Source organism: Diadema antillarum, unplaced genomic scaffold, assembly GCF_040938485.1.
Source record: "Diadema antillarum isolate AM-2024a unplaced genomic scaffold, OU_Dant_1.0 seq00000239_RagTag, whole genome shotgun sequence".
Taxonomy (NCBI): Eukaryota; Metazoa; Echinodermata; class Echinoidea; order Diadematoida; family Diadematidae; genus Diadema; species Diadema antillarum.
The window spans coordinates 397,501-417,600 of record NW_027271286.1 but is presented as its reverse complement, the minus strand read 5'-3'; the positions used below and the strand labels follow the sequence as shown (position 1 = coordinate 417,600).

General features: G+C 39.3%; 1 protein-coding gene across 1 annotated transcript in view; it reads right to left on the bottom strand.

Moving 5' to 3' along the window:
- Window positions 1-1,253: 1,253 nt before the first annotated feature.
- The window catches only part of LOC139729416 (protein FAM91A1-like), a 38,806-nt gene continuing 19,959 nt past the window's right edge, over window positions 1,254-20,100 (bottom strand). The window contains exons 10-21 of the mRNA XM_071640344.1: window positions 19,889-20,043; window positions 12,224-12,437; window positions 11,063-11,149; window positions 9,431-9,516; window positions 8,655-8,783; window positions 8,208-8,295; window positions 7,441-7,551; window positions 6,646-6,759; window positions 5,686-5,755; window positions 3,748-4,061; window positions 2,991-3,209; window positions 1,254-1,465 (exon numbers count right to left, since the gene is read on the bottom strand). Coding sequence (XP_071496445.1) covers window positions 1,316-1,465; window positions 2,991-3,209; window positions 3,748-4,061; window positions 5,686-5,755; window positions 6,646-6,759; window positions 7,441-7,551; window positions 8,208-8,295; window positions 8,655-8,783; window positions 9,431-9,516; window positions 11,063-11,149; window positions 12,224-12,437; window positions 19,889-20,043 — 1,737 coding nt within the window. The 3' untranslated portion in view covers window positions 1,254-1,315. The remainder of the gene's footprint in view (window positions 1,466-2,990; window positions 3,210-3,747; window positions 4,062-5,685; window positions 5,756-6,645; window positions 6,760-7,440; window positions 7,552-8,207; window positions 8,296-8,654; window positions 8,784-9,430; window positions 9,517-11,062; window positions 11,150-12,223; window positions 12,438-19,888; window positions 20,044-20,100) is intronic.

Sequence of the window (20,100 nt, the reverse complement as noted above, 5' to 3'; positions counted from 1 at the left end):
AAGCAGAGCAAAACCTGCCCAAAGTTTTATATCCCAGTTAAAATATTAACTCAACACACTAAACATATGAGGGAATGTTATGATGAAGAGGAGAATCCACTTTTTCACTTATTAAAATTAATATGGTTTTAAAAAAAATGGACATTCTATTTAACATTTTTTGTTTTGTTTGTGCTTCAATTCTTTGAAAACTAGATGCAGTAAGTATCAAACCCTGGACAATGAAAGAATTATGAATATAGCTTTGCTTTACTACAATCAAGGCATACAAATAATATTCTTACATCATTTCCTTTCTTCTATCATGGGATTTGAATGAAACGTTACAATACGAGCCCTGATACAGCATCACTGGCGATATACTACATTGTATGTCAAAAGAAGCATATGGAAAGCCACCTGTCACAATTCTTTCGTGGGTGAGGATGATGTTTTGTAACTGCAGCGATAATGTTCGTGACGATGATGATGACGATGAGGTTGGTAGTGGTGATCCTAATGATTATGATGACAGTGGTGGTAATGATTAACAGCAGTGATTGTAATCTGGATCTGCAGTGTGTGCTGATGGGGAGGGGTGATAATGAAGATGAAATTGGTGATTTTGACAACAATGATAACGATGACATTGGGAAAATCATGCTGATGAAGAGTACAGTGATGATGATGATGATGATGCTGGCTCAAATCCATATCTAAAGAGCACCTCGAGTCCGTAACTTGAGCGATGAGTTCGAAGGTCAAACAATAACAATAATCGTCCACTTGTCTCGAGTACATTCAAAGACCAATAGCCCGACAAAATGAGCAAGAAAAAGACAGTCTAGTATCCAGACACACAGCAATTATTCTTGGACATGATTCACACCGTCAACAGAAAGTTACATCCAAACTTGTGCGCATGCAATCTACTGTTAAATCAATGTGAGTTGCATTTCAGACCGTTTGCGCTGGACCAAGTCCAGTCATCTCAAGATAAAGTTAAGACATACAATCTATTTCATTTCTTTTCCTATAATTATGACAAAATACCACAAAGAAGAGATCAAGTACCTACTGTTACATCACAATCAAACTCCACTATGTGATAAAAGCAGATCATTCGTCAAAATTTTGTCATGCAATATATATTTTCTGACTACCCACAGTAATATTAAAGAAGACATACAAAAGTGTAAAGAGATTCTTCATAACATATCACCTCAGAGTTGCAACCATCTAGTCTGAATTTGAAATAAATTATCTCTGTGATACTGACAGGGGTAAGAAGTAAAGGGTATCTGCCAAACCGGTCCTCCTGACATCACATGACCTTTCACCTTGGCATGGGATCCCATACACTCAGCTTGCCTTCATGGAAAACCAGGTTCCTGGTGGGGAAGGGCAGGGATGGGGCGTGGCTTCGTTGGGTGGAGGACGGTGTCAGGCCGCTGTCCGCTGGCAGATCTGGAACTACGGGCAAGTCCTGGTCCAAGAATTGAGAAACAGATCCAAAGATGCTATTAGACAAACTGTTTATATATCAAATTATTTGGGGGCAAACAATTTGATTTTTACTTGAGGGAGAACACTGCAAAGTGTGATTTTATAATTTTGTATGCCATTCTTTCTAAACGAACACAAGGACATGCTTCAAAATATCCTGTTTAAGCCAACTAGAGAAGACGAAGTAACTGTGTTGAATATCTAAAGCTAGTTACATTGTGATCATGGTTTCATGACATTTGCTCCTGCGACAATCGCTCCCATGTAATATCTGCATGGTATAAAGCCAAACATAAATTCTACCCTCACATGTAACCCTAACCCTCATCCTAATCCTCGCATTGAACTAAACCTTAAACCCTATCACAACCTTTAATAACTCTAATGAAAACTCACAAAAAAACAGGCAAAAATGAATATCCACTTTTCTACCTAGATTAAATGAGTACACTCTAAGCCTTTAAGGGATGGTACAGTATTGGTGGAGATGAGAATTGGGCTTTTAACTTTTTTTGCGAGATACCAAGAAAACACTTATGATATAGTACAGAGCATACCATTTTAAGACGAATTCAAAGTTTATTTGATGAAAATCGGTTTTGGAATATCTGAAACATCCAAAAACAAAGTAAAACAAAGCGATCGTAATAAAGTGTGGGTCCCACACTTTATTAGAATCGTTCTATTTTGGATATCTCAGCCATTTCAAAACCAATTTTCATCAAATAAACGTTGAATTCCTCATAGAATTACTTGCTCTTTCATATTTCATAAGAGGTTTCTCATTATTTCACCAAAAAAAATGTTAGAAACCTGAAATTAGGTCTCAACTAAAACTGTATGATCCCTTTAAAATTATATACTGTAAAAGTGGTTTCTTTCGCGTAGAGAAACTTTCACGGTTTCCATCGGTGCAGACTTTGTCGCGTGTATTTAAATTCGCAGGCGATAATGATAGCATTGTACAAGTGACGAGTTCAAAACATTTTCGTGTGATATTAAATTTGCGGTTCAACCTCAAAGCGCCAAAAGCGCGAAAATAAAACCACCCAAAAGAAACCACTTTTACAGTATAACATGTTAGAATTGGACCATCCTAACCCATTCAAAATGTGACTGAAATGAGAGTTAGGAGGTGTGGTTTCATAGAAAAAGGGAAAAAAGAGGATTTATAGATTAGGGTCACTCTGGTGTGATGTGCAAAAGTATCAATGAAAACATGTTCTATTTCACAGTGAAAGCAGCACCTGTTTGAAATAATAATATGGTCCAAAGAAACTGCTCATATCTTGCTTTAAGTTTTGTCCTAAGCCCCAAATTTTGAAAGGAAATGAGGAAAAGATTACTCTTCCACAGGTTCAGAAAAACTTAAGCAAGTGGGCAGTGTACCCAGATGGCATCATATTTATTATTTTGTTCAATTACAGAGATTCCCAATTTATAACTTTTTGTGGGTTTTGAGTTGGGCGGTCACAAAAATGAGATGTAGAGATTCCCCCACCCACCTGCTGGCGTGCAATGAAATTGAGCAGTTGTAGAGACAGTTTGCGGCTGGAGTGAAGGAGGCCCTCGAGGCTGGACTTCTCGCAGAGCTTCTTCTCGGCGATGCGGCGGCAGACCTCCTGGTTGACCCACTCGTCGAACAGAGGGATGCCGAAGCTGAGGTCCAGCAGCGTCCAGTCCGTTTCCGTCTCCTCCACATCCTGTCTACTCTCACCATGGACCTGGCAGTTTGTAAAATGGGAAATGTTTTCATGTCACTATGCGAAAAATCCATGGATTCCTGCACATTTTCAGGAAGAGTAGGGGAGGCAAGGGCTTGATATTTTCTGTAACCAGTACAGCTTTATCATCAAAATAGATACGAATCATGAGAAGAGTTGTCAAAACATCTTCCATTAAGATGTCAAGAGAGGATATCAATGAAAATGAAAATGCTACATTGCTATTATTAAAAGAACACATTGAAAATTAATCAAAATTCCTACAACCATTCTACTTGTACTGCCCTGATGACTCTACAAGGCAAAGCAGAAGTGTTAAGTAAGATATTCAACTCAAATTCATGCAGTTAATGCTTTGTTGCTTACTGCAAAAAAAAAGTTTGTGAGTTCCTATGCAATACAAGGATACTCCTGAGAGGTGATAGTTCATGGGATATATTAAATGGTGGTTAAGGTCAACTACTGGGCCACTAGATGTTCAAGGCAAAACCAGTCCAGACTACTTGCAAGAGACCAAACAGGTCTGAATCTTTCTTACCTCTCTTGGGCCTAGAGGGAGCTTCATGGAATCCTTTGTCTTCTCTATGTCCATGGTCTGACCGCCAAGTTCTTGACCATACGACCCCTGGTCATCCTCCTCCGCTGCCTCACTGAGCTGGGATGCAGTGAGGCGGCTCTGGGCATCTTCCAATTCGTTGCCCACGGCTCCATTGCTGGGGATGAGATGATGCTGGGTTGCTAGGCGACCGGACTTGAGGAGGGTGATGTAGCCACAGGCGTGCTGGAGATCCAGCTCCGCTTCAAGTTTCTTGACAGTCTCGTGGGTGTGCATGCAGCTTCGTGTTAAATGACCTTTGGAGAGCAAGGGATGAAAGCACAAAGGCACGAATGTCATTTGATCCATATACTGAAAGGATTTGTCTTGAAAGATGACAATTCATATCAAGTACTGTAGTGTTTCCTGTGTGGTAAAGAGAAGATGCTTGACCTCCTAAGCATATCCTTGATCTATATAATAATAATAATAATGATAATAATAATAAGGTCGTATTTACCCAGGGTAGCCTCTTCAGTGTTGCCACTGCTCTACCAGAGGGCCCTGCTATTATTACTACCCTAGCGTTGCCAGGTACCCATTTATACACCTGGGTCAAGAGGGACACAGTGGGTAAAAACATCTTGTCCAAGGACGTAAGCACTGGGCAGGATTCGAACTCGGATCCTCCGATCGGGAGTCGGGAATCTTATCCACCATGCCACAGTGCCCCAATACTAAAGCGAAACGTTTAGATGAGTACCTATGGCATCTCTTCTTGAAACATGATGGAGTATTAAAACTAATTCCATTCCTCTGAGGCCCCCCCCCCCCCCTCGACGTTCCGCGCGATGTATGGCTATCGCGAAAAGCTATCGCCGTGATGTTTTACGACTTTTTTCTTTCGAGTCTCCCGCATCTTTTGACACCAAATTTGTGATGCCCGGGTGCACGTTTCGAAGTTGCGCATAAATATGTATGTGCATGTCAGACCAAAAATTGCTCAAAAATGTGAATTTGTGTACAATTTCAATGCAATCTGTGCTTACAGGCAAATTTCATAAAGGCATGATTATTTGGGGGTTTTATTGATCAAAATCAATCAATAACATAAATTCTTCTTCAGAACAATGTCATAGACAAATTTCATTGAAAAAAAAATGAAAAACATAAAGTCGACAAAGAAATACATAAGAAATTTAAAAAATAATAAAATACTGAAGATTTTTTCTGATGGCACAATTTTCTTCCTCTTACAATGAATATTTACACAAAAAAATGTGCCTGTTTTGAGCTTTATTTAGTGATTTATACAAAATTGTATGCTTTCATGTACATGTATCATTATGCATAAATTAGCATAATTTAGCATAAATGATAATTTTTTGAAAAATTAACTTCATGGTACCTTAGATTACGTCATAGGCAATGTGTGATCGCACAGTTGACGGCCGAGATCGGGGGGGGGGGGGGGGGGGGGGGGGGGGGGGTGGGGGCACCCCCGGCTCTATCATCTACCTAAATTGCCCGGCCTAGTTAGGATTAAAGACTCCTGCTTTTTGTTTTTTCAAATCGTCCATTTCCGGGCTGTCGGTACTATGTAAATCTCCTGATGTCAGTTTTCAGGTATGGAGTGCAAATATAAGTTGCTATGTGGTGTCTGGATTTATATATTTTTTAAGTATTTTATGGTGGTAGAACGTTAAGTGATGGATGGTTTCGCAGTACACCATGTATTCTTCTTGGATTGCTGTGAGGTCCAGAAAAGGACGTAATCAATCTCAATATTTCAGTAGCATGTTCTTACCATCCTTCAGGAGAATGAGTCCTGAGGATGGTAGGAAAATGTTTTCAGTAAAATTTGAGATTGGATAGGTGTCTGAGCTTGTAATCTTTAGACTGGAAGATGTCTGGCCAAGTCAGAAAGAGAATTTTTGTTACCTTTTCTCTCTGATTCCTCCAGAGGGAAGGGAATACATATCGTCTCTCCATCATTCAGCCAACCATGGGCCTGTGTTCGGAAAACAGCAATCAAGATAACAATCAGACACGGCACATTGATGCCAAAATCATATCTTCACAAACTACCCTTCTTTTTAGGCTTACAGAAAATGAACCAATAAATGATACAAATGCACAAGACTAAGCTTTTATAAATTTGCAAGAAAGAGTACAAACTTGTAAAAATCTGAATATCAAGACAAACAAGCTTGGATAATGGGTAAATCTTCATCAAAACAAAATATTTGAACCTGATAAATGAACCTACAGTACACAGTCAGGAAGATAACCTTCTGCAAGTATCAACTTGCGTGTATGAGGGTTCACGAGAAACTTACTTGCATTCCTTCCAGAAAATATGCATAATGACCACAACATCACTTTCATAAAAAACTGCGATCCATGCCACAAAGGACAGTATCAATCCGTACAGTGCTACACAATAACTCACGCTCATTCAATTCTTTAAAGAAAGGTGTCAAATGTTACATGTCAGTTTAGGGAGATTCAAAAGGGTGATCAGGGAGATACCTGAGTGTTTATGCGCATTCCAATGGGAAAAATTAATGTAATATCAGACTCTCGGAGGCTTTTTACATATACTTGTCGGGACACAAAGAGATATTAACTTTTAGGGCAGTCTACTGGCAAATCACTTGGCAGTTCTGTGCAGACTGATCTTCAAAAACAGAAAGAAAGAAAGAAATAAAAGGCAATAACATTGCAAGATTGGAGCAGAGACGTTTGACCAAAATGGAAATTTGGCCTAACACAAAAGTATGACGTATAAGTCGATTGACATTTCTGGCAAGTTTGAACACGTCCTAGAGGATCAGTGTCTACGCCACTAGGGGAAATTAAAATGGATCTTTGCGGACAGTGAGGCACTTGTAAGCTTACTTGTATGAGCACCGCTGAGTGAGAGAGGGCGTCATTAATTGTGAGAAGAGCGTTGGACGTGCTGACCAGGCCGGGGTCGTGACCCCATGTGGTGATCAGCAGACGGTCGTAATCCTGGGGAACATACAAAGAGACATGTGGTGGACAGTGTTGAGGGAGAGACAGGGAGAATTAGGCAGAAGCAGCTCCACTTCCAGTCAATGCCTACCACAGTATGATAATTTTCGAAAGATTAATTACAGAACAAACCTGTTCCTAAAGACAATGAGTCAATGTGCACTCTTGCATGAGTTTGCGTCATTATCAATGAAATACAGATAAAAGCTTCAGAGCTGTTTCAATCTTTTTGCACCACAAGGGCCTACTACCGTATAAGCTGTTCTTTTCATGAGGGTTTAATTTTCACAAATTTCGCGAATTACTGTTCAAGCTTTGGACTGCAAATTCAACACCACGCGAAAATGTCGCCATGTACTAGGGTATCAGTGCACTTACAATCATTAGTACAGCCTCAGTGTCAATTGGTGAAAACAACATCTCACAAAAGTGTCCTTCACCTCCTAATTTGCAAAAACATCTGCATGCAAAAATAATAGCTTATGCAGTACTTCTTCTAGGATGAAATGTCAAACAACAAAATTGTTAGACTACTAACAATTATCTTCTTTTGTTCCATGTCCATTTCACACCAAACCTTGTCCATACTCTTTGATTTATTTATACCCAAATTATCATAGCTACAGTACATTACAAAAACAGACAGAAATTGTATTTTAAGATGAGAGAACACCATACCTGCAAGATGGGAGGCAGATATCGTAACCGACTTCCTTTAACCAGGAGTAGGGATGGAGGCCCGCTGCCCACCAAGTGGTAGAGGAAAAGCTTGAACCACACAGAGTTCACCTGAGAGTAGGGACGTAGTCAGAGAGATAAATGTGGAGTGAGTGAACCTATTATATGTCACATATTTGGTTTGCACAAGAATTTTCAGGCCACAAATAATCAAGTCATGTATCATCACTGAGGTGAAACCCTCATATCTCAATGGGCACATACTGCAACACCTGAAACATCCGTGGCACGAAACTTTCGCAAACTGAAGCAACAGGCCTTTTTGCAGCATGAAACTTTTGCGAATTGTCACTGCCATTCAATGCATTCTTTTGACAAGAAATTTTGCGTACGTTCTACTTCTGCAAATCTTGGCTCCTCGCAAAATTCATAAAAGTTGCATGCTTGCAAAAATTTGTAATTTTACTGTTTCCATAAACGTAACTTTATTTTGAATATCAAAAGCATCAATTTGAATTTTACAACAGCATAATTATCAATGTAATCTACAACAATGCTTCTTAATCATTTGACATCAACATTGATGTTATGTAAACTCTTCTGAAATGCATGATTTTGGAGATGCCAGGTTTTATCATCACAGGGATGGTATGCAGTCAGTATTAAAAGCATTAAATCTTTGTTGTCATGGTGACTGTTGCGACTCACTCTCACATTCCTGTTATTTTATTAGATGCAATACGAAAATCGTCAAGTATTGTACAAACCTCTGGAATGGCAGGGCCTATATGTTGTGGCATGCAGCTCGTGATTGGTCGGATCTCGTTGCTGAGCGGCGCCATGGAAACCAGCAACCTTGATGAGGAAAGAGAACCAAAGATTATACCCTGATGGCATCATAAAAATGGATGCTTACTTCAATAAATCACTGCTAAGCTCCCAAAATATGTGGCTAATTTCTTGAAGAGAATCTGGGAAACAAGTTCTTTTTTTGTTGTTGTTGCTAAAACAAATATTTTCACTTGTACATGCACCCAGTAACCAAAATTCAGAGAAAGGAGAGAAAGACAGACAGACAGACAGCCAGAAACGCAGAAAGACAGACAGACAGACAGACAGAAAGACAGACTGACAGAAAGACAGACAGACAGACAGACAGAAAAACAGGCACACAGACAGCCGGGCAGAATAAAAGGAAGGACAGAGAAACTTACTCGTAGTTCTTCTGAAGGACCCTGGAGCAGGTAGCTGGGTCCAGACTAAGGAGGCTCTCACACCGCAGCAGGTCGATTCCCATCCCCTTGGACCCACTCTCTCGGTCAGCCGAGATGTCCCGATTATACCTGGACATGTCAAGCATTCAAATGTTAATGTTCACATCTGACGAAAAACACGATCTGCAAACTCTTGGAATCCCAAGTTTTTTGCTGTTTTTCCTCAAAGTCCCATTTGGCTATCATGAACTATTCTAGATTACAAAACAATGAAAAAACAAAAGATTTAAAAGCAACAAACACAACAAAATATACCGAGTATAACAAATAAAGATATACATAAGATTTTTGCTGTGATATTTGATACTTAACGAGGTAATCTCTCTTACAGCTCCAAGAAGCTATACTGGGATGAACTATGCGTTGTGTCATGGTGAGGATCTTTATTAACAGTAAAAGAATGTGCCCTGTGCAAGTAAAATAATGATGTGCAAGTAAAATAATGATGTACAAAAAAAGGGAAAAAATAAGAATTTTGAGAAAAGTAGCATATTTGCATAATCAATTACAATTATAAAGATAAAATGTCAATACATTTGACTATAAAAGCTACATCCTTTAAATTACATGACAAGCTACAAACATAACATGGCATATTCAATTGTATTTTTTTCCATAAATGTTGGAAAACTGAAAACAGGTTATGAGACTACAAAATGCAGCAAGCATTTGGTTGTCATACGCTCTGGAAACTCTATGAAATATCATGTACAAACCTCAGGAATGTGATTGTGTTTTTCAGGATCACGGCGTGTTCAAAATAGCGCTGGGCCTCTCCCTCCACCACACTATCCTTTGGAACCTTGTGAGACAGAAAGACATACATATTAAAAGACTTCAATCAAAAGATATACACTTCAGGGCCCTGTTTTATGAAAAGTTAAAATTGAAAATATGTGACCCGCTACAACAAAAGGATCCGAAAGTCGGGGGAGGACAATTTTCTGAAAATGGCATGACATTATTCCCTTAGTCTTCTACTTTAATTTCATATATAGCACAGCTCATGAAATTACTCGGTTGCGGAGATATCAATGATTTTATTAGTGCATGTCAAGTGGTAAAGGAAATCAGCGTTTCGAGAAAAACGCCTTCAAAGTTTCCCTTTCGACGCTATCATGATCAAGGGGACACGAGACAGTTTTCACCGCTTGACAATGGAAGGCATGCTCCTAGCGACCTCCGCGATGTTCATTCAAGCTTAGAGCCAGCGGTCTATGCACGACCAATCAGTAATCAGGATGCCACCCACTGACCAATAAGATCACTCCCTCGTTGCTAGGGGCGGAGTCTAGCTGCGGCGCTAAATCCAAATCTTCAGACACGTGTCTTTTACATTGAAAGTCGGAAAATCATGGCCCAGAAAAACGCTGATTTCTTGCCTTTCCTTTGATCATTTAGCTTCGAAATTTCGGCAGATGATAGATAAAACATTCGACTACAAAATTATGCCAAAAACAGAAAACCGATTGTTTTGACCAATTTTGATGATGCAACCTCAAACTCGATTTTCTCGGCTCAGCCGTCAGCAACTTTAGGATCCTTTTGTTGTAGCGGGTCACATATAGTTGATTTCAACTGTAAGTCTATGGCAGCTCGTGTGGTAAGGAAATTTAAAATCGATCTTTTGATAAAATGGAGCCCAGGAACACTATTACAAATGAGACCCTCGGTAAAGACTACTGGGCTGTACAGTACATTATGAGGATGAGGATGGACAAAGACAAATAGAGACTGAAAACTTATTGCATACAGATACACACATGAAAGATTCAGCCTGCCATAATATAAATCATAGATCCTGAATTCACAACAATGAAACATGTTCTCATTTGATGGTGTGCAAAATTTGCATAACATACAAAATGAAATTATTCAAAATCAGTGGTAATGCACATGTGGATGAAAAGACAAAAATTCCCTCCCCATCCCCATTTTTGTTTTGTTTTTTATTTGGTTCGGGTGTTACACTAATCAAAGACGTGCATATGTTTGAGAAAATATTTTAACTTCTGTAGATGTTTGATATAAAATATTTTCCTGCTGCTGTAAAAGGATTAGAGCACCATTAGCTGTAAGGCCTAGGCTTGGTAGTCTAGTGGATACACGACCGTGGTGTAGTAACAAGGTGATCGTTGGTTTGCGTACAACCTGAACGTGTGCGCCCATGATTTGATTTTATCATGGCTACTACCAACACTGAATAATTGCCACTTATTTACATTTGATGAATTGCAATTCATCAATCTGGTGCGACAACAACAACACGTAATAATGACAATAATATTTTACATCGCTATGGTGATGAATGCATCACATTTTAGCTGTATATGATTGGGACAACTTACCCTATCCAGTTCTGTGAGGAAGCTATCAAGCGACTCGTCAGAAAGTTTTCCCACTTCAAACATGGTGACAGCATGGCTCTTCAAACCCTGGTACAGAGAGAGGGAGAGAAGAACCAAATATATATTTTTGCACATATCATAAAAGGGAGACCATTTTGGTTGGCATGGGCCTTTACATTTCCATCTGCGTGTGAGTGTGTGTGTGTGTATGTGTGTGTGTGAGATAACAATGATAATGAGAATAATAATAATAATAATAATAATAATAATAATAATAATAATAATAATAGAGAGACTCATATAAAGCGCTTATTCTTCCTTAAAAGATACTCATGGCGCTGTAGAACAGAGTACATACATGTATCACATGACAACAGAGTATCACAGAAGATATAAGAATAACAAACAAACAAACAATAAACATACATATATACATACCAGTAAACAATTATCAATCTAAATTGAAAAGATAGGTCTTGAGGTTCTTTTTAAAAAGCATCAATAGAAGAAAATGCTTGTGAGAAACCTCTTGAGAAATATGAAAGAGCATACAATTCCAAGAAGAATTCAAAGTTTATTTGATGAAAATTGGTGTAAGCCATGGGGAGAATGTTTTTTTGCCAGTTAAAACACTTGGTGTGGCTGTGGTTTTTGGTGTAAGCCAAGGGGAGAACGTTTTTCTACCAACTAAAACACTTGGTGTGGCTATGGTTTTTGGTGTAAGCCATGGGGAGAATGTTTTTCTACCAACTAAAACACTTGGAGTGGCTATGGTTTTTGGTGTAGGCCATGTGGAGAATGTTTTTCTACCAGCTAAAACACTTGGAGTGGCTATGGTTTTTGGTGTAAGCCATGGGGAGAATGTTTTTCTACCAACTAAAACACTTGGAGTGGCTATGGTTTTTGGTGTAGGCCATGTGGAGAATGTTTTTCTACCAGCTAAAACACTTGGAGTGGCTATGGTTTTTGGTGTAAGCCACGGGGAGAATGTTTTTCTACCAGCTAAAACACTTGGTGTGGCTTTGGTTTTTGGTGTAAGCCACGGGGAGAATGTTTTTCTACCAGCTAAAACACTTGGTGTGGCTATGGTTTTTGGTGTAAGCCATGGGGAGAATGTTTTTCTACGAGCTAAAACACTTGGTGTGGCTATGGTTATCTCACCGGAGACAGGTTGCCCATCATAAGGAATGCCGTGAGAGTGGAGTCAAAGAGGAATGCCATGCGCTTCGTGTGGCCAGCCGGCCCGGCATCTGACTCGTCCACGCTGGCCGTGTCCGACATGATGACCAGGTTCTCGCTAGACGGCGATGCTTTCTCCGTGCTGGTCGTCCGGGTTCCCCAGTCAATCAGAAGCAGGTCATCTTGCACTGTTGACCTTTGGAGGTGACAAAAGCAAGCAAAAATAGCAACATGTGACCTTTGATCTCCCTCTTTAAAATTAATTTTAAAAAAAGAATTGTGCATCACAAACTTGGAAGTTTGCACAAAAAGTGAATTGCTAGGGCACTGCTCTGTTGAAGTTGAGGTCTAACATATGTCACAATATCAAATAGAAGTCTCTGAATACTCCGTTCTGATTGGCTGATACCTGACTTCTGTTTGATTTTACAACTTATGTTTGACTGCATCTTTTCAGGCAGCAGTGTCCACATAGGCTTTGGTTGATGTGACACTGAACACCAGGATTTAAAATTAGTTACTGTAAAGCAAGATGTCTTTGGGGCATGAAATTTTTGCAAAATTGAGGTGGTGATGCATTTCTTCGCGGCATGACATTTTTGTGACTTGGAGCTGTTAGATTTTTTCACAGCATGAAATTTTCGCAAATTGTTTTTGGCACTCAATGCATACAACATACAATAATGTAAATTGTAGACAAGAATTTTCGCGTGCACATTGATTTTGCGAATCTTGGTTCTCACAAAATTTGCAAAATTAAAATGCAGGCGAACATTTCTTGTTTTACAGTAACACAAGATCTCTGGACTCTGAGAGGTATTTGGTATGAACAAGGCACTGCCAACTGGTAAAGGAACAGAAGAGATGTGGTTGCTTCACAGAAGCCCTACGAAAACTTGCATGGAATATGAACATTGGTTCCATCTCAGCATGGTTTTACAATGATCAATCTCCAAGTGAGGGATGTCTGAGATGTAATCTCTGAGGACAGACTTGCCATGGCACATCGGAGTAATAATTTCATCAATAATAAAGATAATACAGTCAAACCTGTCTTAGGGACCATCTATCTTTAGCGGCCACCTGCCATGTATATACAACCACTAAAAGCAATTCCCTCCAAGAGAAAAAACATGTTAAAAACAACCTGTCTATAGCAGCCACCTGCCTATAATGGCTATTTTTTTGTCTATCTTGGGTGGTCGTTATAGACAGGTTTGACTGTAACTGAAGAAGAAGAATTTTTTTTTTTTTTTTTTTGATACACAGATACACAAAACTCTGCACATTTTTGTCCACTACAGAGGCATTTTTTCCCTCTCAGCAAAGGCACTTGCTTGTCTATTTGCCTAAAAAGCCAAACTGCCAACGGAGAAAGAGAGAAGTTCAGTGAAAGATGATTATGGATACTAGTCCATGGGCCAAGACCCGAAAAATGGGTTATTGGTACCACCTGAGGTGGCAAAACCTTTTTGGTGTCATTTTGTTTGTCGGACATAGATATGCTTATCAAGCTATGATAGCATTTCCAAATGAGTAGCTTAGTCATAATAAATGAATTTTTAACCAATTTGGTCTCATTTTTATACCCCTATACTTCTGAATCGAAACTAACCGCTATGCAAAGAAGAGCACTGTCTTCTGTATGTCCACAGGTGTTCTGTTGTAAATGCGATGGGCTTAGTCTTTATTCAAGGCAGCGAAGGGAATATCCAAAGGGTCATGATGTCCACAGCTGTCACGTGGTGCGCTTAGTCTTTATCTAGAACAATGTACCGTTATCAAATCTAAAGTTCCTAATAAAAGGGATTATCTATACTGTTTTTATACTACTCTTTCAACCAGTACATCAGTTTTAAACAAAAATCACTCTGTTCATTTACAACATTATTCATTATAATGTATTGTAGTGTACCGGTACATTGTTTTTGCATTATCTTTCATTGTTGGATGGAAATAAATCGACATTGGCATTGTATTAGCGTTTCCACCGTAGCGTTTTTCACCGGAAAATGATAAATAATTTAAAAATATGGTAAAATTCATGAGGAATATTGCCTTCTTTTGTTGTTGTTTTTAGATAAAGGGATATACACTGTATTACAAGCTTTGGATATTCCCTTCGCCATCTTGAATAAAGACTAAGCGCCGTGGACATCATAACCTTTGGATATTCCCTTAGCTGCCTTGAATAAAGACTAAGTGCACCGCGTTTACAACAGAACACCTGTGAACATACAGAAGACAGTGCTCATCTTTGTATGGCGGTTAGTTTCGATTCAGAAGTATAGGGATATAACAACGAGACCAAATTGGTTAAAAATTCATTTATTATGACTAAGCTACTCATTTGGAAATGCTATCATAGCTTGATAAGCATATCTATGCCCGACAAACAAAATGACACCAAAAAGGTTTTGCCACCTCAGGTGGTACCCATATCTGGCCTGGCCCATGGACTATACACCTTTCTTCCTTTTTTTTCACAATTTTCCCTTTGGCTTTTTGTTGTTGTTGTAGTTGTTCTCAATCTAAAGGTTTCAGTTTAAAGGTATGATATAGTTTTGGTTGAGATAGGGCTTCAAGTTTCCAACCTTTTTTGTGAGATACTGAGAAACCTCTTAACAGAAAGTATGACAGAGCATACTACAAATACAGGAATTCATAGTTTATTTGATGAAATTTGGTTTTGAAACAGCTGATATATCCAAAACAAAGCAATCCACCTCTTCATAGGATTGCATTTGTTTACTGGTTTTGAATATCTCTACCATTTCAAAACCGCTTTTCATCAAATAAACATTGAATTCCTCTCAGAATTCTCGCTATCGCCAATGACGTAAAAAGTACCCGGATGTGGCTTTTTCGTCAAGATTTAGTGCACTTGGTAGCAAGGGCACTTCCGGCGCGGGGCATAATTTGCACAACGCTAGCGTGCGCGTACGTGTACCTTACCTATAGCGCAGCGCCGACCACGGATACTAGTACAGTAGGCCGCTGTACCGCCCAAGCCGCCAGCGAGTGGCCAGGCCTGTCATACTCGTACACTGTAGTCCCCGCCGGGGGACGGCCGGCCTAGCATTAGCATGCACCACTGCACGCAGCGCATAAGCTAACACATACCGGTACAGCGTATACTGCTTGATCATGCGATCGATGTGCACATCACAGATCAGTCATCTCTGCGTACGCTGAAAATATGCTGGAAAATATTCACCCACCTGGATATACAGTATATCGTCATGGAATGCCCATCTTTTTTCTTTATTTGTTCTCTGTCGAAAAGTCGCGAACACAATCGGGAACCAACAGTGATCTCGAACTTATCCTGTCTCCGAAGCAATTTCTTCCAAGTAAGTACATGTACGTACAATGTATGTACGTAGGCACTAGGCCTACTACCTAGTGCTACTACCACTACTAGTAAGTCGCGCGTGCACGTACTGCGCTGTGGAGTCACCCGCAAACTTCACCCACGCTGCCACGTCACGTCTCGCATGCCAGTAAGGGTCCTATTTCTGCAGATTTTTTTCATTTATTGTCGTGCGAACAACACATGGCAGCTTCGCAGCAACAACCAATAGTTGTATTAACATCAATTTCTTAAGAATGGAGAAATTTCACATCACATTAAAGCTGTAATTCAAGTTGAGAAAACCGGAAGTACACGTAGAATACAGTCAGTTGTGTGTGTAAATAGCATTAGTCACGTATCACGCGCGTACGAACGGAAGTGACTTTGCTACCGGACTATCCCATAATGCACCGTAAATGACGCTTAAATCAACATCCGGGTACTTTTTACGTCATTGGCGATAGCGAGAATTGTATGCTCTTTCATATTTCATACGTTTTTTGTAAATATCTTGCAAATAGCTGAATCCTCTTCTCATCCAAAACTACACCAGCCCTTTAAGCTGTTGCATGTGACTTGAAACGAAGCAGAAAAGCAGTATGGGCCAATGATTATCATCCAACGATGAACGTTCATCTACAAGTGGGTGATATAGTTCTGTTGGCTGATGGGAGAGGCCCTAAAGTGTACTTTTTTTTTCTGTTTGGAAGCATGGAAGATTGCAACTGACTGACAAATTGCCCTACATGGACGTAGATAAGCACCAAATTAATCAGTGTTTTAGTGATGGCCATGATAGAAATCATGGGCATACATACTCAGGCAGGATTCGAACGTATGACCTTCTGGTCACTGGACAGGCATTTTTTCCATTACACCTTCGAGCTTCCACCCAACAGCCAGTGCTGGTTCCAAATCCATGGGGTCATCGGTTGGAATCCTGCCCAAGCATGTATGACCATGATTTTTTTAAATCATGTCTACTACTTAAACACTGATTAATTCTGCGTTTATTTACAATTGATACAGGGCAATTGTTAATCAGTAGCTATAAAAAGAACTTGACGCAATAGTTTCATTAACTTGAATAAAAAGGAGTACTCGCCAAATGCTATACATTTTAAGGATTAGAACCAGCAACTGCTGTCGGTAAGCTTGGTGGTCTAGTGGATAAGATGCCTGTCCAGTGATCAGCAAGTCGTAAGTTCAAATCCTGCCACAGTATGCATGCCCATGATTTTTTATCATGGCTTCTACTAAAACACTGATTAATTCAGTGTTTATTTACGTCAATGTAGGGCAATTTGCTGATCAGTTCCAATAAAAACAGCTTGATGCAAAAAATTCATTAATTTGAAGCATGGAAGATGTAAAGCTCTGTATTTCCTCTTTGTGTGGATGAGAAATGAGGGTCCCGATGTAAGCTTTTGCTGTTGCTTTTTTATCTAAACAAAATATGCCACAAACATCTTCTGAATTTTCTTTTAGAATAGATTAGATGACAATGTGCGGGTTGAATTGTAATATTTTCTTTGTCCCTTTTTTCATGATCAGATGGGATGTTTCCATGGACATGTTACCCATACACAGTGAAATTGAGAGTGGATTCATAACATAAACATTAATTACTTCCAATCTATGAGAGTAAAGAATTGAGGATTTGATAATTGCTGTTTTATTCATTTTTTTCTAGCAGAGTTTTAACAATCCTCTTAAATGCATCCACAGCCTAATTACCACAGAGCTAAGAATAAGGTCAGTCTTTTGTCTACAGAAAGTGAAAGAAAACTTGTGAATGCACTTTGCTGTAATGATTGCAAAAGCTGTTTATAATGGCAAGTAAAATGTTTGGGAGAATACCATCATGTACTTACGAAGAGTATCGCACTGACATCTCAAATGGTTTTCTGGGAGGCAGTGCACTGTTAAAAATCACAAATCAATTTGTGGAGAATAGACACAACAATCATTGATGATTATGTACAATGTGTAGCGTATGCCATCTTCCAAGTCTGCATCAAAGTAAAGAAGGGTTTTAAAAACAAGAATGCAACGCTGCACACTGGCACTGATCTGACGGTCCCTGACCAGTAAAAATCACTGTTGGACCAGCAACATTTTCATGAATGGACCAGTACCTACCGGTCCAACAGAAAGGTTGGACCAGTAGAAACTAGAAATGTCGCTACAGCAACTGGTTATACCCCCACCAAACAACATTTCATAAGCTTTGGTCAAAACAACATTTCATAAGCTTTGGTCAAAAAACTGAGGAAGTAGTTAAGTAGTTAAGTTAAGTAGTTAAGTAGTTAAGTAGTTAAGTAGTTAAGTAGTTAAGTTAAGTAGTTAAGTTAAGTAGTTAAGTAGTTAAGGAAGTGGCAAGATCTTTCCTTGATCTTCTGCCATTAATATGCCGTTACCATGGCAACGTACTTTCGGGTACTGTCGAAAATGCGTCTTGCACATCTACAACCAAAGGCACACATCTGTACCAAGTTTCATGGAAATTGGGCAGAGGAAGTAGTTTGCAACACAAAATTTTCCATCATTTTGGCTCATAATATGTGAGCTGTTACCATGGCAACATACTTTTTGTCACTGTCAAGAAATGTGTCATGCTGACCTATATCCTAAGACAAACATTCAATATGAATTCCATGAGAATTGGAAGAACACTGATGAAGCAGTTTTGCCATGACGCATTTTGCCCTATATTTTACCAATAACATGCCGTTACCATGGCAACGCACTTTTTGCCACTGCGGAAATATGTGTCTTGCACATTAACATATTCAGATGAACATCTGTACCTAATTTCATAAAAATTGATCAAAAACTGTGGGAGGAGTTCGCGACGCAAGATTTGTACCCATTTTTGCCCATAATATGCCGTTACCATGGCAACGTACTTTTGGGTACTGTCAAAAAATACGTCTTGCACATCTACAACCCAAGGCACACATCTGTGCCAAGTTTTATGGGAATCGGTTGAAAACTGAGGAAGTGGTTCGCGACGCAAGATTTGCAACGGACCGACCGCCCGACCGACCGCCCGACCGTCCGCTGATTCCTATATACCCCCTTCAAACTTCGTTTGGCGGGGGTATAAAAAGGGGTTAGTATGTAGCCCTGAAAAACACATCTCGATCCAAAAATTGCTTCAAATCTAGTCAATTTAATGGAAAATCAATGAGCAACTGAAGGAATCACAATTTAGATGAAGGCAAAAAAAAGTAAGGGTAGAGGGGCGAAGGCGGGAAAAATGGAAAGACACATAAAAATAGAACAGAAAAAGGAGATACAATGTATATCTTAGAAAGACAGGGAAAGAGATATTGTAGTATCTAGAGACTGAGAAGGATACATGTATATATTCATTTACCAAGAGAGGGAGAGAAAGATAGGGGAGAGAGAAAGATAGAAAGAGATGAAAAGAGAGATATAAAAAGATGGGGAAAGAGAGGTGCTCTATATTAAAACAGAGAGAAAGAAAACTGAGAGAGATAAAGAGAGAGCAGAAGAGATAAACATGGACAGAGAGAAAGAGAAAGAAATATTACAGATAAAGATAGAAAGAGGTGAAAAGAAAGATATAAAAAGATGGGGAAAGAGAGGTGCTCTATATTAAAAGAGAGAGAAAGAAAACTGAGAGAGATATAGAGAGAGCAAAAGAGATAAACATGGACAGAGAGAGAGAGAGAAAGAAATATTACAGATAAAGATAGAAAGAGGTGAAAAGAAAGATATAAAAAGATGGGGAAAGAGAGGTGCTCTATATTAAAAGAGAGAGAAAGAAAACTGAGAGAGATATAGAGAGAGCAAAAGAGATAAACATGGACAGAGAGAGAGAGAGAGAAAGAAATATTACAGATAAAGATAGAAAGAGATGGAAAGAAAGATTTAAAAGGATGGGGAAAGAGAGGTGCTCTATATTAAAAGAAGGTGAAAGAAAACTGAGAGAGATATAGAGAGAGCAAAAGAGATAAACATGGACAGAGAGAGAGAGAGAGAAAGAAATATTACAGATAAAGATAGAAAGAGATGAAAAGAAAGATATAAAAAGATGGGGAAAGAGAGGTGCTCTATATTAAAAGAGAGAGCAAGAAAACTGAGAGAGATATAGAGAGAGCAAAAGAGATAAACATGGACAGAGAGAGAGAGAAAGAAATATCACAGATAAAGAAAGAAAGAGATGAAAAGAAAGATTTAAAAAGTTGGGGAAAGAGAGAGATATCGAAAGAGAGAGAAAGATGGAAGAAGAAAGAGAGAGAGATGAGATTCACTGGACTCACATCTTGGTTCCATTGGCCTGCAACATATCCTGCCAGGAAGAATGAAGGGCCTCGGGGGCGAGGTCTTGACCCTTGCGCTTGGCGAAGCCGAGACGACAGTACATGGACACAGCATTCTTCACCAGGTTGAGGTCAATCTGAAGAACATTGGACAACTGTCCAAGATGAGAGATGAAAATACGATGTAAGAGATGACATTTCCAGGCTCAAAA